Source organism: Glycine soja, chromosome 11, assembly GCF_004193775.1.
Source record: "Glycine soja cultivar W05 chromosome 11, ASM419377v2, whole genome shotgun sequence".
NCBI lineage: Eukaryota > Viridiplantae > Streptophyta > Magnoliopsida > Fabales > Fabaceae > Glycine > Glycine soja.
This window is the reverse complement of record NC_041012.1, coordinates 20,118,707-20,140,529: the sequence shown is the minus strand read 5'-3', so window position 1 is coordinate 20,140,529 and position 21,823 is coordinate 20,118,707. Positions and strand designations below refer to the sequence as shown.

At 31.5% G+C, this 21,823-nt stretch overlaps 1 protein-coding gene across 1 annotated transcript; it reads left to right on the top strand.

Annotated features, from left to right (window-relative positions):
• The first annotated feature begins 319 nt into the window (after positions 1 to 319).
• On the top strand, positions 320 to 6,111 carry LOC114374624 (probable serine/threonine-protein kinase WNK4). The gene is made up of 10 exons (XM_028332288.1): positions 320 to 436; positions 478 to 557; positions 1,115 to 1,181; positions 1,220 to 1,331; positions 1,765 to 1,922; positions 2,052 to 2,316; positions 2,483 to 2,618; positions 4,847 to 4,999; positions 5,770 to 5,845; positions 5,908 to 6,111. The coding sequence occupies exons 1-10, from the start codon at positions 320 to 322 to the stop codon at positions 6,109 to 6,111; spliced, it is 1,368 nt and encodes a 455-aa protein (XP_028188089.1).
• The last annotated feature ends 15,712 nt before the right edge of the window (positions 6,112 to 21,823 follow it).

Here is a 21,823-nt window from a genome sequence, read left to right as displayed (position 1 = left end):
AAATATTGCAATTTTCTTTTCATATTTGCAAGATTTAAAATCAATAATGTCATGGCTGAAATGCTCTAAAACTATGTGGTGTTAGCTGTGATAATTATGTTGACAATAATTCCTTGTTTTCCCTTGCCTGGTTTGTGCCTAGTGTAAACAGTTTCTACTTTTCCATTTCAGAACTTTTCAACCAGCTATGTATATAATTTCTGTTAATTCTTTACTTCAAGTATATAGTAAATTAGGATGTCATCAGACAGCTGACACAAAGTAACAAAATTTGTGTCTTTTATGTGATTAGGTTGGAGATATTCTAGGAAAAGGGGCAATGAAAACAGTATATAAAGCAATTGATGAGATACTTGGACTTCAAGTAGCATGGAGCCAGGTCAGACTCAACGAGGCACTTCGCAAACCAGAGGACTTGGAGCGGCTTTATTTAGAGGTTCATCTCCTCAGCACCCTCAAGCACCAATCCATCATTAGATTCTACACCTCTTGGATGATGTTGACAACAAGACCTTCAATTTCATTACAGAGATGTTTACTTCAGGGACACTGATAGAGTAATTTCCTTTTCTAACTATAAAAATTAGGCAATGCTTAAGTCCCATTTTGTAGTTTTTTTTTTTTTTTTTTATGTAATCATGGGATTAGTTGTCCTTACCGAAAGCAGTGACAAATTTTCATTGGGGACCTTGAGCGCATATGAGGTGGGTATTCTCTTCCTAACATGATTTATTCTATATCCAACGGCCATCGAGAATTCAAACATAAATCACTCGGTTACGGGACACAAATCCCTATCACTTGTATCAACAGTTGTTGAGTACAACATCTTTATTTCCCATACCATAAACCACATGCCTCTTTTCATTTAATCTTGACATTTTAGTATGCTAGTGTTCAGATTCATTCTATGCTAATGTGTGCATGGATGGAATATGGTATATTAAACTCCTTAAGATAGGGATATGTGGTTTTGTGGCATGCACATTTCGCAATGTTAAATTACTGGATTTGTTTTATCTTTGTATTATATGCATGCATGATTGCAGAATTAACCTTGAAATCACTTATAAAAAGTAGTTTATTGATAAGTTTGTGACTTGTGCAAATACAGGAAGAAATACAAGCACATAGGCCTACAAGCAATAAAGAGTTGGACTTGCCAAATCTTACAGGGTCTTGTTTATCTACATGAACATGATCATCTAGTAATTCATAGGACCTCAAATGTGGTAACATTTTTGTTAATGGCCATCTTGGACAAGTGAAAATTGGTGACCTGGGTCTAGCAGCAATTCTCCATGGTTCTGAACCTGCTCACAGTGTTATAGGTATTTATCTTTTTTCTGCTGCTTAAATATATTCGTGGTCCCTGTAAATTCATATTTTTTTCACCCTGTAAGTTCATTTTTCTAATTTAGTCCCCTTTAAGTTAATAATTTTTCAATTTTGATCTATGTAAGATATTGCGTTTTTTAATTTTTGGTCTATGTTAGATTCTAATATTTTTATTTATAGTCCCATAAGTTTGCATTTACTGACACCAAAATTGAAAAAAACACAAACTTACATGAACTTAAAATGAGCAAAATATCTTAGAGGGATTGAAATTGAAAAAACACAAACTTATAAAAACTAAAATTGAAAAGATAAACTTGCATGAATCAAAAACATATTTAAATCTTTTTCTACCAATGAATTTTGCAGATATTGACTATTGAGACAATCTAATTGTTGTGTTAAAAATTTTCTCCATTATACTAGGCACCCAAGAGTTCATGGCACCAGAATTCTATAAAGAAGAATACAATCAACTTGTTGATGTGTACTCATTTGGCATGTGTGTTCTGGAAATGCTTACATCTGGTTATCCATATAGTGAATGTGCTAACCCTGCACAGATATACAAGAAAGTGACATCGGTAAGTTCAGATCATGGTTTAAGGTTTAAAGATATCTTTAGAGATAGGGTTTTATATATAAGCAACTTTTTCTGTCTTTTTGCGTTCAGGGGAAGCTACCAGCATCATTTTTCAGGATTGAAGACATAGAAGCACAAATGTTTATTGGCAAAATGTCTAATGACTGCAGCAAAGAGACCATCAGCAAAAGAATTGTTTAGTCATCCATTTCTTTTGTCTGATGATGCATCGTCCATGACAAAGATTGGAATTCAGAAACCCTTTTTAAATTACAATGAAATGGAAAAGCTTCAATTGAATGATGATTCACCTAGGACTGAAATGTCAATAACTGGGAAGCTAAATCCAGAACATCACAGTTTCTTTCTAAAAGTGCAAATTTCCGACAAGGATGGTATTAATATTTCCTTTTACATTCATTTTAGGGAAAAATCTTGTTTTTGAAGTTGACTAAATACAAGTTTCTTGTAATTTCACCACAACAACATTTATTTTTGTTTAGTTAATAAACTTGAGCCGTTAATTGAAGTAACAATTAAACTTATATGCTATTTTCACAGGTTCTTGTAGGAATGTATATTTGCCCTTTGGCATATACAATGACACTCTAATTGATGATGCAATGGAGATGGTGAAGGAATTGGAGATCACAGATTTGAAGTCTTCTGATATTGCAAATATGATTGAAGGAGAGATGTAACATCCCGTTTTTCGTAAAATAAATTAAAATGTGTTTTATTTAAAAATAAAATAGAATAAATAATAGGTTGGGAGTATTCTAGTTATAAATAGACATACTACATCGGTTTTTACATTTACGATACGTCTTTACACTTTTTCTTCCTCTCAAATTCATTTTATCTTTTCCCTTCTCCAAAACCCTTTTTTTTCTCCGCATACACTCAAACTTGTCTAAATAAAAGTACGATCTCAAATTTGTTAACCGTTGGATCATTGTGAAATTGGAACACCAGGTTTGAAACTACACGTCCTCACCGTTGTAATTTTTAAACTAATGTCTGTGGTGCGAGAAATGTCCCTCGCACCGAGCTCACACACAGACAGTACAATGAAGGGCTCTAATCCCTTCTCCTTCTCTCTAACGCTCGAAAACCCTAACTAAGCAACCAGAGGAAAAACTTGGAGTGTCTCTGTTTGACAGACCAATTGATGTCTTGATGCAAATTGGTTGATAAAATTGAGTGCTCTTGGTGTTTTTGTATTTTTGACCTATGATTTTGATTCATTGATTTTGATATGATTGCGTGAAATTGTTTGAGGGGTTTTACTCCCCATGTTGTGAGAAACATTTTTGTATAAATTGTTTGTACTTTGGACAAGATTTGCTAGATTGATGTGATAAATTGTTATATTGAGATTATGAAATAGTGATTCAAATTGTGAGTAAGTGACAAATTGAACCTGTGATGAATGGTGAGATACATGTGTATTGAGATGTTGTATGTATTGAGTTGTGAGTTATGAATTGTGCAATCACACAATTGTTAGACCCTTTAAGGGAAAGGAGTTTTTGCGAGACGAGTATTGTGATGGGATCCACAATAGGAACCTGACGAGTTGAATCAATTTGAGGTACGACGAGTTAAAATAATTTTGAAAACAATTGAGTAGTTGTGTATATCGCATAATTCATAGATAAAACGTATATAATTCATGAGGTGTGATAACATATTACTTGGGGATTATACCATTGTGCTTGAGACCAAGTGTATGTGATAAATTGAGTATGTATTAACTTGTAATATATATGTGCATTGAAATGTTGTGTGCATTGAGTTGTGAGCTATGAGTCGTACAATCACACGATTATAAGAACATTTAAAGGCGACGAGTTAATGTGTGATGAGTATTATGATGGGAACCACTGTGGGGACCTGATAAGTTTAATCACAAGCATGACGAGATAAAATTATTGAGAATAATTAAGGAGTTATATGTTTTGTATAGTTCATAGATAGAGTTTGAGTGCTAAAATGTTTTCTAGGTTGGACTTGAATCAGGAGGAAGAGGCCCTAACGGACTCTTCTGAGTCTAGGCCTTGGGGATAAATACATCCTGTTTGAGTGCTCTTTTAAGCCTGTGTTGATCCCACATGGTTGGAGCATTCTTATAAAACAACATGACCCTGACTGGTCTCCCTATGATTTTACCTAGTGAGAGTGACTTGACTTACTAGTGTGTGGTCTATCTTGTGATGTATTCCTAGGCGTCCAACGGGATTTTTCACTGATATGATACCACATTGCATATATGATTGAGTCTTAGTATATTTGTTACATAACATTTGTGTGTTGATTAATATTGATTGGTTAAGTGATATTGTGTTTTGATCCTTAAGTACATGAATGATGTGAAAATGTGTGAGATGTGTAGTATTGAGATGTGATGTCACGCGATAAATGGTAAAATGACATGAGTTGTGTTTAAGTAAATTGTATTTCATTTATATGACATGTATATTTATGTTGTTTTGTTTCTTTCTATTAGTTAGAAATGCGATAACTCACTTCCTGTGTGTTGTTTGTGTTTGGATCCTGTGATGATCTCGAACCTTGTGTTCATGGGAGCAAATGGTTAGGTGCATAGCTATGGAGAACCTCATGCTAGAGAATGATGGAACACAATGCTCTAGTAGGATATGACATTGAGGCATGAGCTTTTGTTTTAAATGCATGATGTTTAGAGCCGAAAATATTTCTGACAAGTTTTATGTGTAATAGTGAAGTGAATGTGAACCTTTTACCCACGTGAACTCTTTTATGTTCATTGAATAAAATCCCATTTTATGTAATTCCATATTTTCATGTATGTTATTATATAAATATGTATATCGGGGTAGAGGGTGTCACAAGAGATATTTTGATGCTACTAAATAAAAGGAATAGTAACTGTTCAAACACTAGCCATACATTCAATTATCACGATGACAACCACAACGAATGTCCTCGTCATCATTTCCACTCTGCCTCTTCTCGTTCATCATCCCAAGGATCAATATCAGGCTCAGTCAGTAGAGCTGATGGTTTATTGAATGAAGATTATTGGCTCCATGGTAAGTTTTCTTTGTCCCCTCCCCTGTATTGCATTAGCAAATTGTGGAAGTGTGCAAGCCTGACAAAAAGAACAAGTAAAAAGTGCGAGTAAGAATTCCTGCATAGGGTAAGAATGGACAAGTTGAGCAACATATAAGTACAAAAGATTGACAAATCTAATATCTTAAGATTTTGGGTTGGATGCAGTGTCAAGTTTATTTATATGATTCGTTCCTATCCCGTTTGATCCGATGTACTTAAATGACCATAGTTTAAAGTTTGGAGTAGCTACTTAGAAATAGGTTTTGTTGTTGTGTTTTTTTCATTATTTTCTGGAAAAATCTTTGAAAACAAGAAATAAAGTGAAAATGAGGTTGCATTTTCGTAATACTTTATGAAATAGGAAACAAAAACAGAAATTATGGCGCAAGTTATTCACCCTGGTTGGGTATGTGGGAAATTTCCTAAGATTATCATCCTTGAGGACATAAGTAGTATTTTTTTTTATCAACAAATGTTAATTGTTAGTTTGTTAGTTTTTGTTAGCAGAAGACATGAGTAGTAATGACTTGTTAGTTTTGTTTGCTTTTGGAAGGAACAAATGTTACCTAAATATCTTATTTTGGTTTTATGTTTTTCATGAACTTGTAAGGAAGTCCCCATGAAGATTTACTATAGTTTAGAAAAATCATAAAGTATAAGAGAAACATTGTTGTTTTTAACTAATTTTAGTTTTTGTGGTGATATTGATAAATTAAGATTGCAGGTGAATGTGATGTACTTGATGATGCCAGTTCAATATGCTCTTGTACAGTGGATGATGACCAAAAGGAACACAATAAGGCTTCTATGAGAAAAGATAAATATCCCGTCATAAAGAGTCACATGTGCTTAAGATTTTCCCCTAATGAAGACCCATCACTTTGAACTAGTGCAAAGTTTTTGCAGGACCACTAGCATCTTCTACTAGAAAAAATAAGAGGATGATAGACAATCATAGACTAACAAGGAACTGGTTATTGGTTGATATAAGGAGTCAGCTACTACACAGATCATTGGTTGAGGAGGTGAGCAAAAGAAAGTTATTCAAGACAGTTGGAGTTGTGGAAAATATTGGATTTATGACACCTTATTAGGTTACTAACAAAAAGTCACATCCAGCATGTGGTGCTTTTGATTTTAACTCTTCTAGAAATAGCAAGAGAGAAAACTTTAGAGACAAAAAATTTTAAAAATGTATGTCTTTTAAGCTTTGAAATCAAAGAGGAGAAAATGGATAACTTCTGTGTCATGGACTAGAGAATATAATATGGTTGATGTGCTATGGAGTTATTATTGGAATTTCAAGGAATAATGTTTCTATAGTACAATTTGAAGGAAAAATTCATCTTAAAGGTTGGCCATAGATATATCTAAATTATTGTATTATTATGGTGTTGGGTTCAAATGGGTGTAAGTAGAAATACATGAAGTTTTGTCTCCTTTAAATGAATTTTAGTAATTAAAAAAAAAATCTTTAACTTTCGTTCGAAGAATATCTCGATTTAAAAAATGACATACATTAAGTGTGTTGGACTATGTTGTATACATTAAGTGGATACTATAAGAAATATAGTAATTTTAAAAAATTAAAATTATGAACATATTAATACAATTAGGGCTAACAAAATGAGTTGGACCTGTTCGACCAATCCATTTTGGCCCATTTGTTGGTGGGTTGGGTTAGGTTTTTAACCCAACAATCCACTTTAACTTGCTTTGTTTTGGTCCGCAAAATAATAGGTTAAGAGAAAATTGGGATGGACCAACCTGTTTTTTATCAAAAATATATTTGGATATTTTATACATATATTATTAATTAGTTTATTTTTTGTCTAAATGAATTATTAGTCAAAATTTAAGTTAAAACATTCAATTTTTTTAGAAAGTATTTATTTAATATTTATAAAAGATAAAATTAATTAAAATATATATTATTTATTTTTTCTTAATATTTTTGGTTTTAGCAGGTCAACTCGACCAAAAATGGGACGGATTGGTACTTTTAACCCATATTTAAAATGTGGGATGGGACAAGTTGGTCCATTTTTTCACTACAAAAAAAACTTAAAAATATTGACAAAGCAATTTAGATGTAATTTTTAAAAAATCGTTAGTAAAATTTTACTGACACAAGTATTAGTGACAAAAATTATCAATAGTAGTAAAATTTTGTCAGTAATGTTTTAATTTCTTATAATGTTTCTGGGTGGCGGGCCAAGTCGAACCATTCCATTTTGTCAACCCTAAATAGAATTTTTTAATGATATAACTGACTATAAAGTATTTATAAATTGTTATGAAAACATGCATAATGGAAGTTAGAGTAAGTCAATTTTTGAATGTAAAATGATAGACTCTCTGATGAGGAGCAGACGCTGTTATTGTTGGCCTCACTACCAAGGTTCTTCAAAGCTTTGGTTCAAACGTTACTTGTGGGAAGATCAACTTTGAAGTAGGATGAGGTGGTCGCCGCTTTTAGAGAAAATGAGAGAATGATGAGAACCGAAAATGTTGATGATGAACACCATGCACTAGTTGTGGTGGAGTCTAAGCGAGGGAGGAATCATTCAAGGTGATATGATGGGCCAAGAGGAAGATCAAAATTGCAATCGCATTCACAATGAGATATGAGTAACATGCAATGTTACTATTGTGGTGAGAATGATTATGTTCAAGCAAGGTGCAAACAAATGAAGGAGGACTAATTTAAGAGATATGAACAAAGATGATACCAACTCCCAAACTAATGTAGTAATAAGTGTTGAAGAGGAAGATGACTTATTTTTGGCAACAAACGATAAGGTTATTAAAACAAGATGAGTGATGGATTTTGTTGCCTCAAAGCACATTTGTAGAGATCGAGAGATGCTTGACACTTTGAAAACCGATGGAGAATTCGACAATTTCAAGTTAGGGAATGGTGGAAAAATAAAGGTTGAAGGCATAGGGAGCATGAGGATGAATCTCTATGATGGTGCTATTCGAAGTTTCTCAAATGTGAAGTTTGTATCTTCTATTGTTGTTAAGAAAAAAGTATCTTTGTGTGAGAATGTTGTAATTTTGTTGAGAAGAGAGAAGATACACATGACAAGAGAGTGTGTGAGAAGAGAGATTGTGAAACAAAGTCACTTTATAGAGAGAAAAGTGTCTTTGTGTGAGAGTGTTATCATTTCTTGTAACTATTGAGTGGGTTACTCTGGTTTGTAGAGTGATATACAATTTAGGATGGATTATAATTTTGTAATCATTTTTGTGATAGTGAAATACTTTTGAGATGTTTCCATGGATGTATGCAAGAGGTGTCGAACCACGCTAAATTCTTGTGTTTGTTATTATTTTTCCTACGGTGTAATCTTTGTTATCTTCTCACGATCTTTTATGAGTGTGAGAGCTTTGGTTATCCAACGGGGATAATGCTGTTAATTATCCTTTTGTTTTGGTTTTTATTTAAATAATAACACCTATCTGGATTTAACAAATAAAAAAGATGTATCTTTTGTCTGCTCTTCTAGGAAAAAAAGAGCAACATAGATAGAAACATTGCGTTACCGGGTTCCAATTCCGGTTGGCTTGGGGCATTTTTGGTGATTGATGCAAACCCGATTCCTGATGTTTAGTCTCCAATGTGCGTCAATTTTTTTTATAGATTTGCGTATGTAACAAAAAAAATCAACTCATCCCATTGCCACCACAATACTGTTCTGCTAAAAATTAAAATCACCATAACAATGTGCAAACAAAGAGAGAAGAAATAGAGAAAAAAAAAACATTAGTCACTAGAAAACTCCATGAAACAATGTAACACCCTATTTTTCGTAAAATAAATTAAAAAAGATTTTATTTAAAAATAAATAGAATTTTAGAAAAATAATGAGATTTTTGTAATTAAATAAATAAGGAGAAATAATTTTATTAATTAAAATAATTTTTTAAAGGTAAATAAAATAAATATGTGTTTTTAGAAAATAAAAAAATATTTTATTTATTCATTTGATAAAGAATAAAATAGGGTTCATTTTTATAAAATAATAAAATAAAAAAATAGAGTAAATAATAGGCTGAAAGTACCTTAGCTATAAATAGAGACATATTATGTCAATTTTTACATTTTATGATACATCTCTACATTCTCTCTTCCTCTCAAATTCGTGTTTCCTTTTTCCTCTCCCAAAACCCTTTCCTTTTTTGCATATATCCAAATTTTTCCTAGTAAAATTTTGCTTTCGGACTCAATAACCATTGGATCATCGTGAAATTTGGACACCACCTTCGCCACTCATTTTTGCATATTTCCACTATTGGGATTTATGAAATAATGTCTGGAGAGAGAGAAATGCCCCTCGCACAGACATAGTAAAATTGAGACTCTAATCTCATATCTTTTTCTTTAATGCTTAGAGACCCTAGCAGAGCAACCTAAAAAAAAGTTTGAGAAATCTTAAGAAATCACTAGAGACGCTGCTATTACTGTTGGACTACACACGTGAACCCACTTAGAGGTAAGAGATGAGTTATTCACAGTTGGGGAGTAGTGAGAACATGTGTAGGGATCCTTAGAGAAACAATTGAGATGGATTTTGGGGTGTTTCTGCAATTTTGATTATATCTTTACAACTATAACTGTGAATTATATATGTTTGACAGACCAATTGATGTCCCGATGCGAAATTGCTTTGAAATTGATATGTTCTTGTGTTGATTGTGAACCCAAGAAATTAGGGTCTTTTCTAATTAGCGTGAATTGATGAGATTAAGTAAGGAGAGATTTACCGTAAAAGGGTGTGAGATATTGATTTTGTATTTTCCCCTTTTCTTGCTTTCTTTGAGTTTTCTCTTAGTTTGAAATTAATATTATAATTGAAGTTGACTGAAGATTCCTAGTAGATTATGTGGTGTATTCTTAGATAATATATATGAATTCATGTACATTTATTTTTTACATTTATATATACATATGTCTGTGTGTGTGTGTGTGTCTTTTAAAAATATTTGAGATTAACTCGTGTTAATAATATCATATTATGCATGCTAGTTTAGAAAGATATTTTCAATGGCACCTTTAGTTACTATATAAATATTTACTTATGATAATTTTTTATATAATTGAGTCCAATAGATTTGCTTTCTACTTTTTATAAATTTGAATTGTTTTCTCATATGCCTTGTTTCATGTTAGTTACATGTATACAAATGTATGGTAAAGTGTTTATATAATTATTTGGAATTGGTGCATTGAAAGCTTACTTGAAATTTATGATCCAGTGTGATGTGTGCTAGTTTATATATATAGATTTAACTATATATTTATTTATATTAATATTTGATGTAAATAATTGGTGTTGTTATAGTATGATTCCGAAAATTATTCAAGTGTTGGAGTTTGAGAATATTATGGTTAGATTTGATGTACATGTGTATATTGTAACTTCTGAATATTGTTATGCATGTTATGTATAAATAAACATACGACATAATGGCATGTTGTTTTGGGATTATGAAATTGCGATTGAGTATAAGTGGCAAGTTAAGCATGTGTTAATATGTGGAATACACGTGAACATGTGATGGTGGACTGTGACATTGTGAGATGTTAAATTGTGGACATGGGATATGATTGTGAGTAAGTATGTGGTTAATACTTGATGTGACAATACTTGTGTTTTGAGTTGTGAATTATACAATAACTCAATTGGTGTTTACCTTGAGAAAAGTGTTTATGCGCAAGGTGTTAAAAGGAAAGTGTAGGGTTCAAAGTTAGGAACTTGAAGTATTAAATTGTAGCGCAATGTGTTAAACATGTTTGAAAACAAATGTGAGGTTGTGGGTATTGTATAATTCATGAGCAGTATCTGCGTGCAAAAGATATTTTAGGGGTTGGACTTGAATTAGGAAGGTGAGACCCTAATGGATTTTTCAGAGTCTAGGTCTTGGAGGGGGGGGAGGGGGGTAAATACACTCGATTTGAGTGCTCCTTTAAGCCTATATTAATCCCATATAGATCGAGTATTCTTGCAAAACAGAGTGACCCTGACTGGTCACCTTACGATTTTACTTAGTGAGAGTGACCTGACATATGCATTGTGTGGTGTGTCTTGTTTGTACTCCTAAGCGCTCTAGTGTTGTTTTTCATTGACATGGTACCATATTGCATATAGGCTCGAGTCTTCGTATAATTATTGCATAACACCGGTGAATTGTTTATTATGAAATTGATGAGTGTTGTTACGTCTTGAGTTGAGTGTGTGATTCATGTGAAATGTGATTGGTGATTGAAAAATGAATATTAAATGATAAAGTGGTGAAGTGATGTAGATTATATTAAGCTGAGCTATGTTATAAATATTTCTATAATGTATTTTGCTTATGTCTTTGTTTATCTGTATTTTATTTAGAAATGTGATAACTTACTCCCTATGTGTTGTTTGTGTTTGGACCCTGTGATGATCTCGAACCTTGTGCTTGTGGGAGAAGATGACTTGGTGGATGACTTTAAAAAACCTCGTGTTAGAGGACGCTATGACACAATGCTCTGATAGGATGTAACATTGGGGCATATGTTTCTATTTTAATTGCATGGTGTTTCAAACATGTTATTTTACTTTATTTTATTCCACTGCTTAACTTGAGTTCTTTTGTAAACTTGGACGACCTTGTTTTGAGCTGGATATGTTTTTAGTGAGTTTTATTTGGTAACAGTAAAACGAATATGATCCTTTTACCCACATGAATTTGTTTAAGTGATTTGAATAAAATTGATTTAATTAAATTCCAAATTTTTTTATGTGTTTTTTTAATTACATGTATGTTGGGGTAGAGGGTGTCACAAATAGTGCCATCAACCTATTTTTTGTCTCTCTCCCCTTTCTTTGTTTCCTATCACTGGTTCGCACCACCACTAGTGCAACCACCATGACAAGATTTGTGACTACCGCTGGAAGATCTTTCAATTTAAAAACTTAGTCCTCCTCGTCTACTCTCACTTCTCCAGTTATCGAAGCGGTGACAAAGAAGGTCATGGGTGAGGTGGTGGTGAAAGTTTTTGGCGGCGGTGGGTCAATGCAGAGGAGAAGAGTGCTGATGAAAGGTTTGCGATGGAAGGAATCTGAAAGTTACAAAGAAACTGACAAAAGAAAGAGAGAGAGAGTTTTGCCATAAAAAATTATCAATTAAAAAAACTATTATCCCATGTTTTGTGTGTATGGTACAACCACATGATCTTCACCCTTGACTATTTTATTGTTATATTCAAGGGTTTGAAAAAACTTGTCCACAATATCAAACCTAATAAACTTGTGCACGGTAGAACTGGCTTACATCATATACCCACTTAAGAAAGATTGTTGTAAACATTTTAAAAAACATGAGTTGTGTACAAACTCAAAATACCTCAAAAGCAGTATTATTAGTCTAATTTACTTTAGCAAACTTGAATTTCACTAGCAAAGATGAATGAGTTTCATTAAATAAAAAATAAACATGATTTTTCAGAAAAAGGTGAATCCTAAATTTACTTGAAAACCTGTCATTATTTAGCAGGAAAAATAATCTAACTAGAACATAAGGCATATACATGGTAATACCTCAAGTTGTATTTAGTCTCATTAGAGTTATACCTTTTGTTTCATAAAAAAAAAAACTTAAATACCTTTTTCGTTCCGGTAATTTTTTATTTATTTTTATTTTAGTTTTTATAAAATGTGTTTGTTTTGTTTTTTGTTCTTAAAGGATTTTAGATAATATTTTTTCACTGATCAATTTTTTTTTTACTATTCAAAGTACTCTCTAAAGTGCTTTAAGGATAAAAAAACAAAACAAAAACATTTTGTTAGGATTAAAACAAAGAAAAAAAATTTCAAGAATAAAAATGAAAAAAATACTAAATTACAAAAACAAAAAATATATTTAAATCTTAAAAAAGTCATATTTTTTGTTTTTTTGAAGCAACTCATTAAAGTCATAGTACTTAAGCCACCTACAATTGTAAGAAAATTTAAGTGTACTCAACGTGTATCGGTATTTGATACGTACTAGGTGCGAAAACCTTTATCAAGATGAAGTATTCATGGGTCAGAGGTATTGGACAAAAATAAATGCTTTTGTTGGAGAGGAATAAGTCGTCACACTTAATTAGTTGGACCAGCATTCACTATATATATTATTACTAGATTTTAGATAAAATAACAAGAGTTGTCGCAGCAGGGTTATAACTAGCAGGCTACCACTACCAGTATTAAGATTGATTATGCTTGTGGTTGGTTTTATTAGCTTCTTTCTCATTACCTATTGGCATGCTTTCCAATATGATAGCATATGCTATTTATGGTCAGTAATGAATAATTGAATATGATTATATGTGTTTGCAACGATTAATTTCGATTGATCAATTGGCACTCTTACACCCTATGTGGATAGGGGCTTATTAGGAAGAAAAATAGAGAAGAAATAATACATATGATGCATGATATAATGGGAAAGGAGAATTAAAAGAGGTTAATGATATGTGTAAAAAATAAAGTGTGAGAAAACATCATAATTGCAAATTTTTATTGTAGTTAATTTATTTTAGGTTTTGTGACACCCTCTACCCTCATAAATATAAATAAGTAATTAAATAAATCATACAAAATTTATTTAAAAGTTTATAAATACATAATAATAAAAGAAAAAAAAACATGTAAAATTAATTAATAATTTTTTTAAAACACATTTAATTTAAATCAATTCAAAAGGATAAAAGGTTCACATCTACTTAGTGAAAACATAATAGAAATTTTTTTGAATAAAAGATAAAATTATCTCGGCTCAAAACAAGGCTATCCATTCTAAATAAATATAAAAAAAAACTAAAATAGAAAAGTATAATGGAATTATATCATTCAGTAAATCATAACATGCAAAAATCATAATATGCGAAGTAAAATCCTATGCCCCAATGTCACACTTATCAGAGCATATCCCTATAACAGACTAAGTCTCTCCATCTCTAGCATGTGACTCATCATATGAAGACTCACCTGAAACAAAGTGGCAATCAGCCCAAACACAAACACACACCGGGAGTGAGTTATCACATTCGTATATAATAAAACATTAGAGCATGTGAAACATATAGTACTTAAAGCTGAATTTATATAAATAACATTACTTCACAACATCGCACACATTATTCACACCCATTCAAGTTCACACACTCCATAAAATAACATCAACCACAATTGTTAACTCGATGAAGTTCAAATACAAGCGTTATGCAACAATTATACTAAGACTCATGCCTATATGCAATGTGGTACCATGTCAGTGAAAAATAACACTGGGGCGCTTAGGAGTATATGACAAGACACACCGCACAATGGGTATACTAGCTAGGTCACTCTTACTAAGTAAAATTATAAGGTGACCCGTCCGGGTTACTCTGTTTTGCGAGAATGCCCCAACCACATGGGATCAACGTGGACTTAAAGGAGCACTCAAACCGAGTATCTTTATCCCCAATGCCTAAACTCCGAAGAATCCGTTTGGGCCTCACCTTCATGATTCAGGTTCAACCCGTAAAATAATTTTTTTTCTTTTGCACGCAGACACTGTTCATGAGTTATATAATACCCACGACCTCACTTTTTATTTCAAACATATTTAACAAATTGCGCTACAGTTTAACCCTTCAGGATCCTAACTAGGAATCCTACAATTTCTTTTAACACTGCGCATAAAAGTTCTCTCAAGATAAACACTGGTTGGGTTACTGTATAACTCATAACTCACAAAACAAGTAATATCACTACAAATATCAATCACACACTCATTCACAACCATATTTCATGTCTACAGTTTAACATTTCACACTTTAACTAATTACAAAATATACTTAACAATTAAATAATAATGTATCATAATAATAATAACATACAATATTTAACTTCAAGACTTATAAACAAATAAAATATATATAAATATATTATATTCAAAAATATATATATATATATATATATATATATATATATATATATATATATATTAACGAAAACATACGTTGTTAACGTAAGTATATTAGAATATAAACTTATTAATCTATGTATATATAATATATATATTAACTTAAGCGTTAAGCTTATTATTATTTATACATACTAACAATAAGGTACATTAACTTGGTAAATTAAATTATCGGCGTAAATGTACATCAATATAAATATAATATAATAAAATATTAACAATGTTGTTAATGGCGGAAAGCCAAAAATTCACTATAAAAATATGGCGGATGACGTAACAGAAAATGACGGATGTCATGGCGAACAAAAAAAAAATACATATTTATAAAGTCACTGAAATTGAAAAAAACAATGGATTGCATTCAAATAAACTAAAAATGTTTCATGAGTTCATACAATAATCAATTATCAATACCAAATAAACTCATTAAAGAGTTCAAAATAAGAAAATGATAAAAAATAAAAGGGGTGTCAAATATCAAAAGGAAAAAAAAGCTGCAAACAAAAAAAGGGGTGTCAAACAGCAAAAACAAAATTGAAAAAAAAAAATAAAAGCTAAAGGGCACCACTTCACCCGCGATGCTGTTTGCCTTCATGAAGGTGTTGGTCACCATTCCAGGCTCGTGCTCGCGCCGCCGTTCCAGGCTTGTGCTCGCGTCGTCGTTCCTGTCGGTGGTTGCATCGCCGTTCGTGCCGACATTGGCTGCGTTCTACGTGCAGACTGCAGAGGGTGTCGCGACTGGGTGCGGCTGGGTGCAGTTGGGTGCGGGAGGGTCGCGGTATGGACGCTGGGTGCTGGGGAGGGTGCGGCTGGTTTGCTTTTGGTTGGAGAGCTGCGTTTTGATTAACAGGTGCATGGGAGGGGAGGGCTAAGCTTTTGAATGAATTACCGGGTAGGGTTGGGTCGGGTCAGCCCAACTCCTACCGCGGACAAAAAATAAAAAAAATCCGCCATTTTCTGCCTCGCCGCCATATCCTCCATGACTGCCATGGCTATGGCGGCCGCCATCTGCAACCCACCACGCCACAAGTATATATTAATATAAAATAATCACAATAATATCAAACATATCATTAAGTAAATAAAAATTATATATAACAATAAAAATATATACTCATTGATTTATATGAACTACATGTATACCTATATTCTAAACATATTTCAACTAAGTTACTAACATCAAGAAAATGACTAATTACGATATGAATACAGCGTTAGTTAATTTCTTTAAATGATTTTAGCCAATTCAATTATCCAACAATCCGTACACATATGAATTTCATGACAAGAAATCACCCATGTGAAATAAAATATAAAGCTTGTGAAATAAGAGTATCAATATATATGTACACATATACACTGCGGTGTGGAAAAAAATAAAAAAAAAATGAACAAGATTGAAAGGCCAACATATCTAGTATAAACAAAATCACCACCACACAATTTTTATGCTAATTATAAAGAATTCTAATTCCTAAGGTACACACCTAACAAAGGAACACATCAATTCTACAACAAACTCGTATCAGAACACCAATTAGTTCATCAAACACACTCAATCCGTAATTAAACATGAAAACATAATTAAACTTCATAAACACCCCAAAATAACCCAAAAATTGATCCTCTAGGGATCCCTACACATGTTCATTCTAATTCCCAAGCGTGAGTAACTCATCCCTTACGTCGATGTAGTCGCTCAAATATTCTCCGTTAGTAATTGTGGCGTCTCTGGTGCTCTCTAGAGCTCCTACTCTGGTTGTTCTGTTAGGGTTCTTGTACGTCAGAAAAGAAGAAAGGAACATAATGTATTTTTTAAAAGCTGCTCTAGGTTAACATTTGGCTGAAAATTTATGACCTAATTACTTTTACTTATTTATTTACTAATTTTATTTATCATAGGAGAACTTAAAAAAAAAAACATGACTGTTAGAGGTTTGGCTGCTAAGTGGGGATACTTGTGAAAAAAATAAAAATGGTGAGTATATATCATTTAATATAAACTAAGGAAATGCAAAGTTGTTATTTTTATTAATTATTTTCCATTTAAAATTCTTAATAAATATTTTAAAGGTATTTTTTTAACATTATTATTGTTTTTTATTTTTCATTTAATTTTTATTAAGATGTTTTGATGGATAGGTATTGAAAGTTATTATTTCTTACTTTATACTCTGTTTTTTAAAAAATATAAATGTAATGAATAAAAAATATGATGTTTTTATAATGTTAATTAATACAAACATATCGAGAAAAATGAAAATAAAATATATTTTTATGTAAGTCAATTCACTTTATCTAAATTTGACTGACAGAGAATGAAACAAATCTTTCCATACTAAAATTTTATATATCCACATGATTTGAAAATTCTCTCTCTATATGTCTCTCTCTATCTGATTCTTGTTTTTTTTTTTTTTTTTTTTTTTACGAATTATCTGATTAATGTTTATCAAAAAAGATGAAAGACAAGTTTTTTAATGTGTAAACTATGTAGAGTTTTAACATGAGAGGATTTGTTTTTGAGAAGCGTACTTGAGACTACCAATGCTATAGACTAACTAATTACAAAAGGAGAAAAATAAGTAATCAATAAGATCTATAATATTTGATAGATACCGAAAAGAAATTCGTCTTTTATTATTAGTCAAGTAATATAAAAAGTTATAAAATTGACTTAGCAAGTGAAGTAAGAAAAGAGAGAGAAGATAAGTTGAGTTTGAATTCTTTTGAATAATATCATAAATGGAAAAAAAGAAGGAAAAAAGACTGTATTTCATCATTTTCATTGCTGATCCATTATGGGCTATATACAGGCAATGCACGAGTAGCGATGTAGAATACTATTTGGTCAAGTAGCAGGGCCAACCTGAGAAGTGAGGTAAGCAGGGATTGGGCTTTTCAAAGCCAACACCGCAAACCATATTTGCAACTTTATGGTGACATGCATTTTCTCCATAGCAATCCATTTGGATGTGATACAATTGGTAAATCTAGCTAAGCATCAAAACAATAAATTTCGCATCCTGAACATTTTTTTAATTTTTTATTTGTAAAAATTGGACACAGTACTACTAGAAGATTTACAACACTCACCCTCTATTTAACCAAATAAGTTATATCCTTTTGTACAACCTAGAAATTATGCCAATTACTAGAAAAACCCATCAATATTAAATCCGAAAATAACATGCAAGTTTGACCCCTTTGGTTTACTGCAATAATTTTACTTATGGTAAAACGAAATTTATAATAATGGACCCCATTTATGACTAGTGAATCCTTATCATGAATGGTGTGGAGTGATATGCATGACCGGTGTCTCGTTTAGCCTATAATAGTATATGTTCATCAGTTCATGTTAAACTAAAATTATGACTCAAATCCCGTGTCCATGAAGTTTAATAATTTTGGATTTAGCTAAGTGGAATTATATATACTATTTCACGGTCTGTGTGAGTAGGCTTGGAAGTGAACAAATTTTATATTTGAGAGGTTGGGGTTGAATGCAATTTTTTCTATGTTGACTAGTCATGAACCTGTCCCACAGGACTAAAAAATTAAGGTGGATTGAAGCTATCTAAAATCCAAACTTTCTGTGTCTACTGGATTTTCTGAAAGAAACATGACCTGAAACGATTTGGGTGTGTAAAGAGACTGATCAACTTTTACCATAAGAAAAAATAAATTTAAAGACACCGATGAACTGTGCAATTATGGATATGTTTTTTTCTACAGAACATAATGTCTAGTTGGCTAAGTGGACTTTCTTTTGCTCACACTCTAACGTGGTCCTCCCTTGCATTTTTTTGATTATTTATACTACCAGCCTGTTGTGATGATTTTGTGGTCCTCATGATGAGCTGAATTAAACTGTTGTTCCTTTTCTTCCTTTACTTGAACACTGGCCATTTGCATACTATAGTCTTTACGATAAACTCTAGCAATATCAACAGTTTTTTACGTGTTCCATTCCTCTCCATTGGCACTGATTTTGATGACAAGGCTTGTTAGTACAATGAATTTCAGGGGCATAAAAAATAGGGTACTAATTTTAACTAAAGCAGAATGTAACTACATTCAAACCAGAGACACACATGTAACTAATTAAGAGTGTTCATAGGATGAGTTGAGATTAATCTTTACTCAATTGGAGATTTCGACAGAATCATTTCTTAATTGAACTTAAACTTACCTAACCATAACTTGATAACATATGATGAAATAGAATCAAGTCAATTTGATGAGTTGATGCTGCTATGATATATGAATTTTAATATTGTATAAAATAAATCCTAAAATTAAAAGCTTATAATGATTCTATTCACATATACCAAAAGTCATAAAATTATATATATATATATATATATATATATATATATATATATATATATAACTAAAACTAAGATATATTGGAATATGTTTCAAAAATAAATAATATAATATGAATATATTAACATGATGTGTGAAATATTATCAATTAAAGTCCATTTGGTTTGCAATAATCAATTTCTTATATCATAACACGTTTCAATGTAAAGTTTATGCCTAAGATTAGTTCAAGCACACATTTTAATCACATTCAAGAGTTAAAAAACAATTCTATGAAAATTGAAAACAAAACACATATATACTAAGTCAAAAAAGTAGTATTAATAAATAATACATAATTGCTAAGAAAATATAGATTTTAAATTGATATATGAATTGAAACATTGAATATTAAGTTGAAATAACTCAATCTAACCAGTTGATTAATTTCTAAAATCCAAACCTCTTAAAATTAAATTAGTTAGATAGAATGATCTTAAACACATTGATCCCATTAATGGTGTCTATCTTAATTGGTTCAATATGACATGTAAATTACTGTAAATTTCTTTATATCTGTCTTTAGTTCATGCGAATAAAAAATCTGTACATAGATAATGTCCCAAATATACGTCAATATGACATCATATATTGAGTCCAAGTTAAATAAAACTATGAGTAACATGATTAAAAAGGTAAAGGCTAGTCTTCCCTGTGATTTGATGGTTTGGACTTTGGAGGATGATTTCAAACCTTCAGGTCCGGGGATCGAAAATTAAAAGTGTGTCTACTCTTTAAATAGAAAATAGAAGGGGGAAAAAAATCCTTACTGTCGGCATGCTTGGCTTATCTCTTAGAACATCATCCTTCAAGTGTCAATTTGGCATATGGATATCATTGGAGGGTCGGTGTTGAAAAACGGACACTTTAAGGGTCCAGAGGACAGTGCTTCACAAGTATTAATTTCAACTATTGTTAACATTTATACGTATTTTGCGATGATTTAATTTAAGTTTAGAAGATATAAGATTGACTTAGTGATTAAGAAAAAGTGAAAGGAGAAGAGAGAAGAATAAATCATGGATTCAAATTCTCTCGATTGACATTTCTAACAGAATTAACATTTGTTGAGGAAATAAAATAAAAAATAAAAAAGGTACTATGATGTAGTTATGTATTGGGCTTTTATGATAATGTAAGATTTTTTTATCGACAAAGTTATTATCCATCAATATGTGATGAAAGAATAGTAGATTTATATATAAAATGAAAATGTTGCAGAATCATCTTTAATTATTTACTGTTTCCAACCACAAAGAATGTCATTAACTTGTTAACTTCCTGCCTACATATTTATCATAGTATTCCCACCAGTTGTATATTTAAGTCTGGGCTCCAACCAAAAATGGTTGTCATTAATTAGACCATTTCAGTTTTCTAAAGATGGTACAAAAATTAATTAGCTACATATTTTGGAACTACTTATACTTGAATATATTTGTGGTAAATGCTCGACTTGAGGGAAATATGTTTACTAAAAGGTTGACTGGGAAAGAGTTATCAGTTAATCCTACCGGCTAGTGGTTCCAAACTACCAATCTAAATAATTGGCATAGTTTCTTTAGTAGGCCAAGAGCTAGCAATATATATTGTTAAAGTTTCACACCTTTGAGGATCATTTATAAGTAGCTACAAAAGAGACCAATATCATTCAAGATGTTTTCTATTTGTCGTGAACTGCTAACACTATTGCAAAATAGTCTAGTCCCTTCACACTGTCCAACGATTAGATTGACAATGTATCTGATGTTTTTTTACTGCAGTGTCTAGTGTCTATTATCCTGATTCATGACAATTGGCATGATTTTTTTTTTATTTGTTGGAATAAAGATAAGTATTAGGGAATTTATAACATTATTGAGAGAGAGAAAGAAATAGTAATTAGAATAGAAATATGTTTCTTTGCTTGTTATTTTTTTTTATTGCTGTAGGAATACTTGGTCATATTAATTTTATCAAAGTAAATTCTACTATTTATATTACAACTGTTTTTTCTTTTGCATTTTTGGAGCCTGCTTGGTTGCAACTAGCCAACTAGGAATTTAAAAACACTTTAAAACACTGAATCGAATCAGCTGGTTTTGCACAACAGTGTTGAAACCTTCAATATAGATACAATCAAATCTTCAAAGGACATCTAATATACATTTGATACTGTAGGAACACAAATAACTAGAACAGAAAAATCCACCAAAGGAAATGGCAGGGACAAGAAAGTTTATTTATTTATTTTTTCTAGTACTTTGTTGCTCATCATGCCATATAGCTAGAGAATGGATAATAAACTGGAGCTTTTATGATGTTATCAATCACAATTCATCCATAAACTAGTTCTGAAATAAGTAAGCAGATAGCTTACTTTTGACCTCAAATTCCTTGTTGCTACTACATTTTTTAATTTGTCCAAGATTGATAGAGCATTAGAGTTCAGAACAGAAG

What these genes read in the sequence shown, in the direction of transcription:
- LOC114374624 (XM_028332288.1), top strand. Translation starts at nt 320, where the DNA reads ATGAAAACAGTATATAAAGCAATTGATGAGATACTTGGACTTCAAGTA. An exon ending in ACTTCAGGGACACTGATAGA is followed by an intron (nt 558 to 1,114) that starts GTAATTTCCTTT and finishes GTGCAAATACAG; the next exon opens with GAAGAAATACAAGCACATAG. An exon ending in TGAGAAAAGATAAATATCCC is followed by an intron (nt 5,846 to 5,907) that starts GTCATAAAGAGT and finishes ACTTTGAACTAG; the next exon opens with TGCAAAGTTTTTGCAGGACC.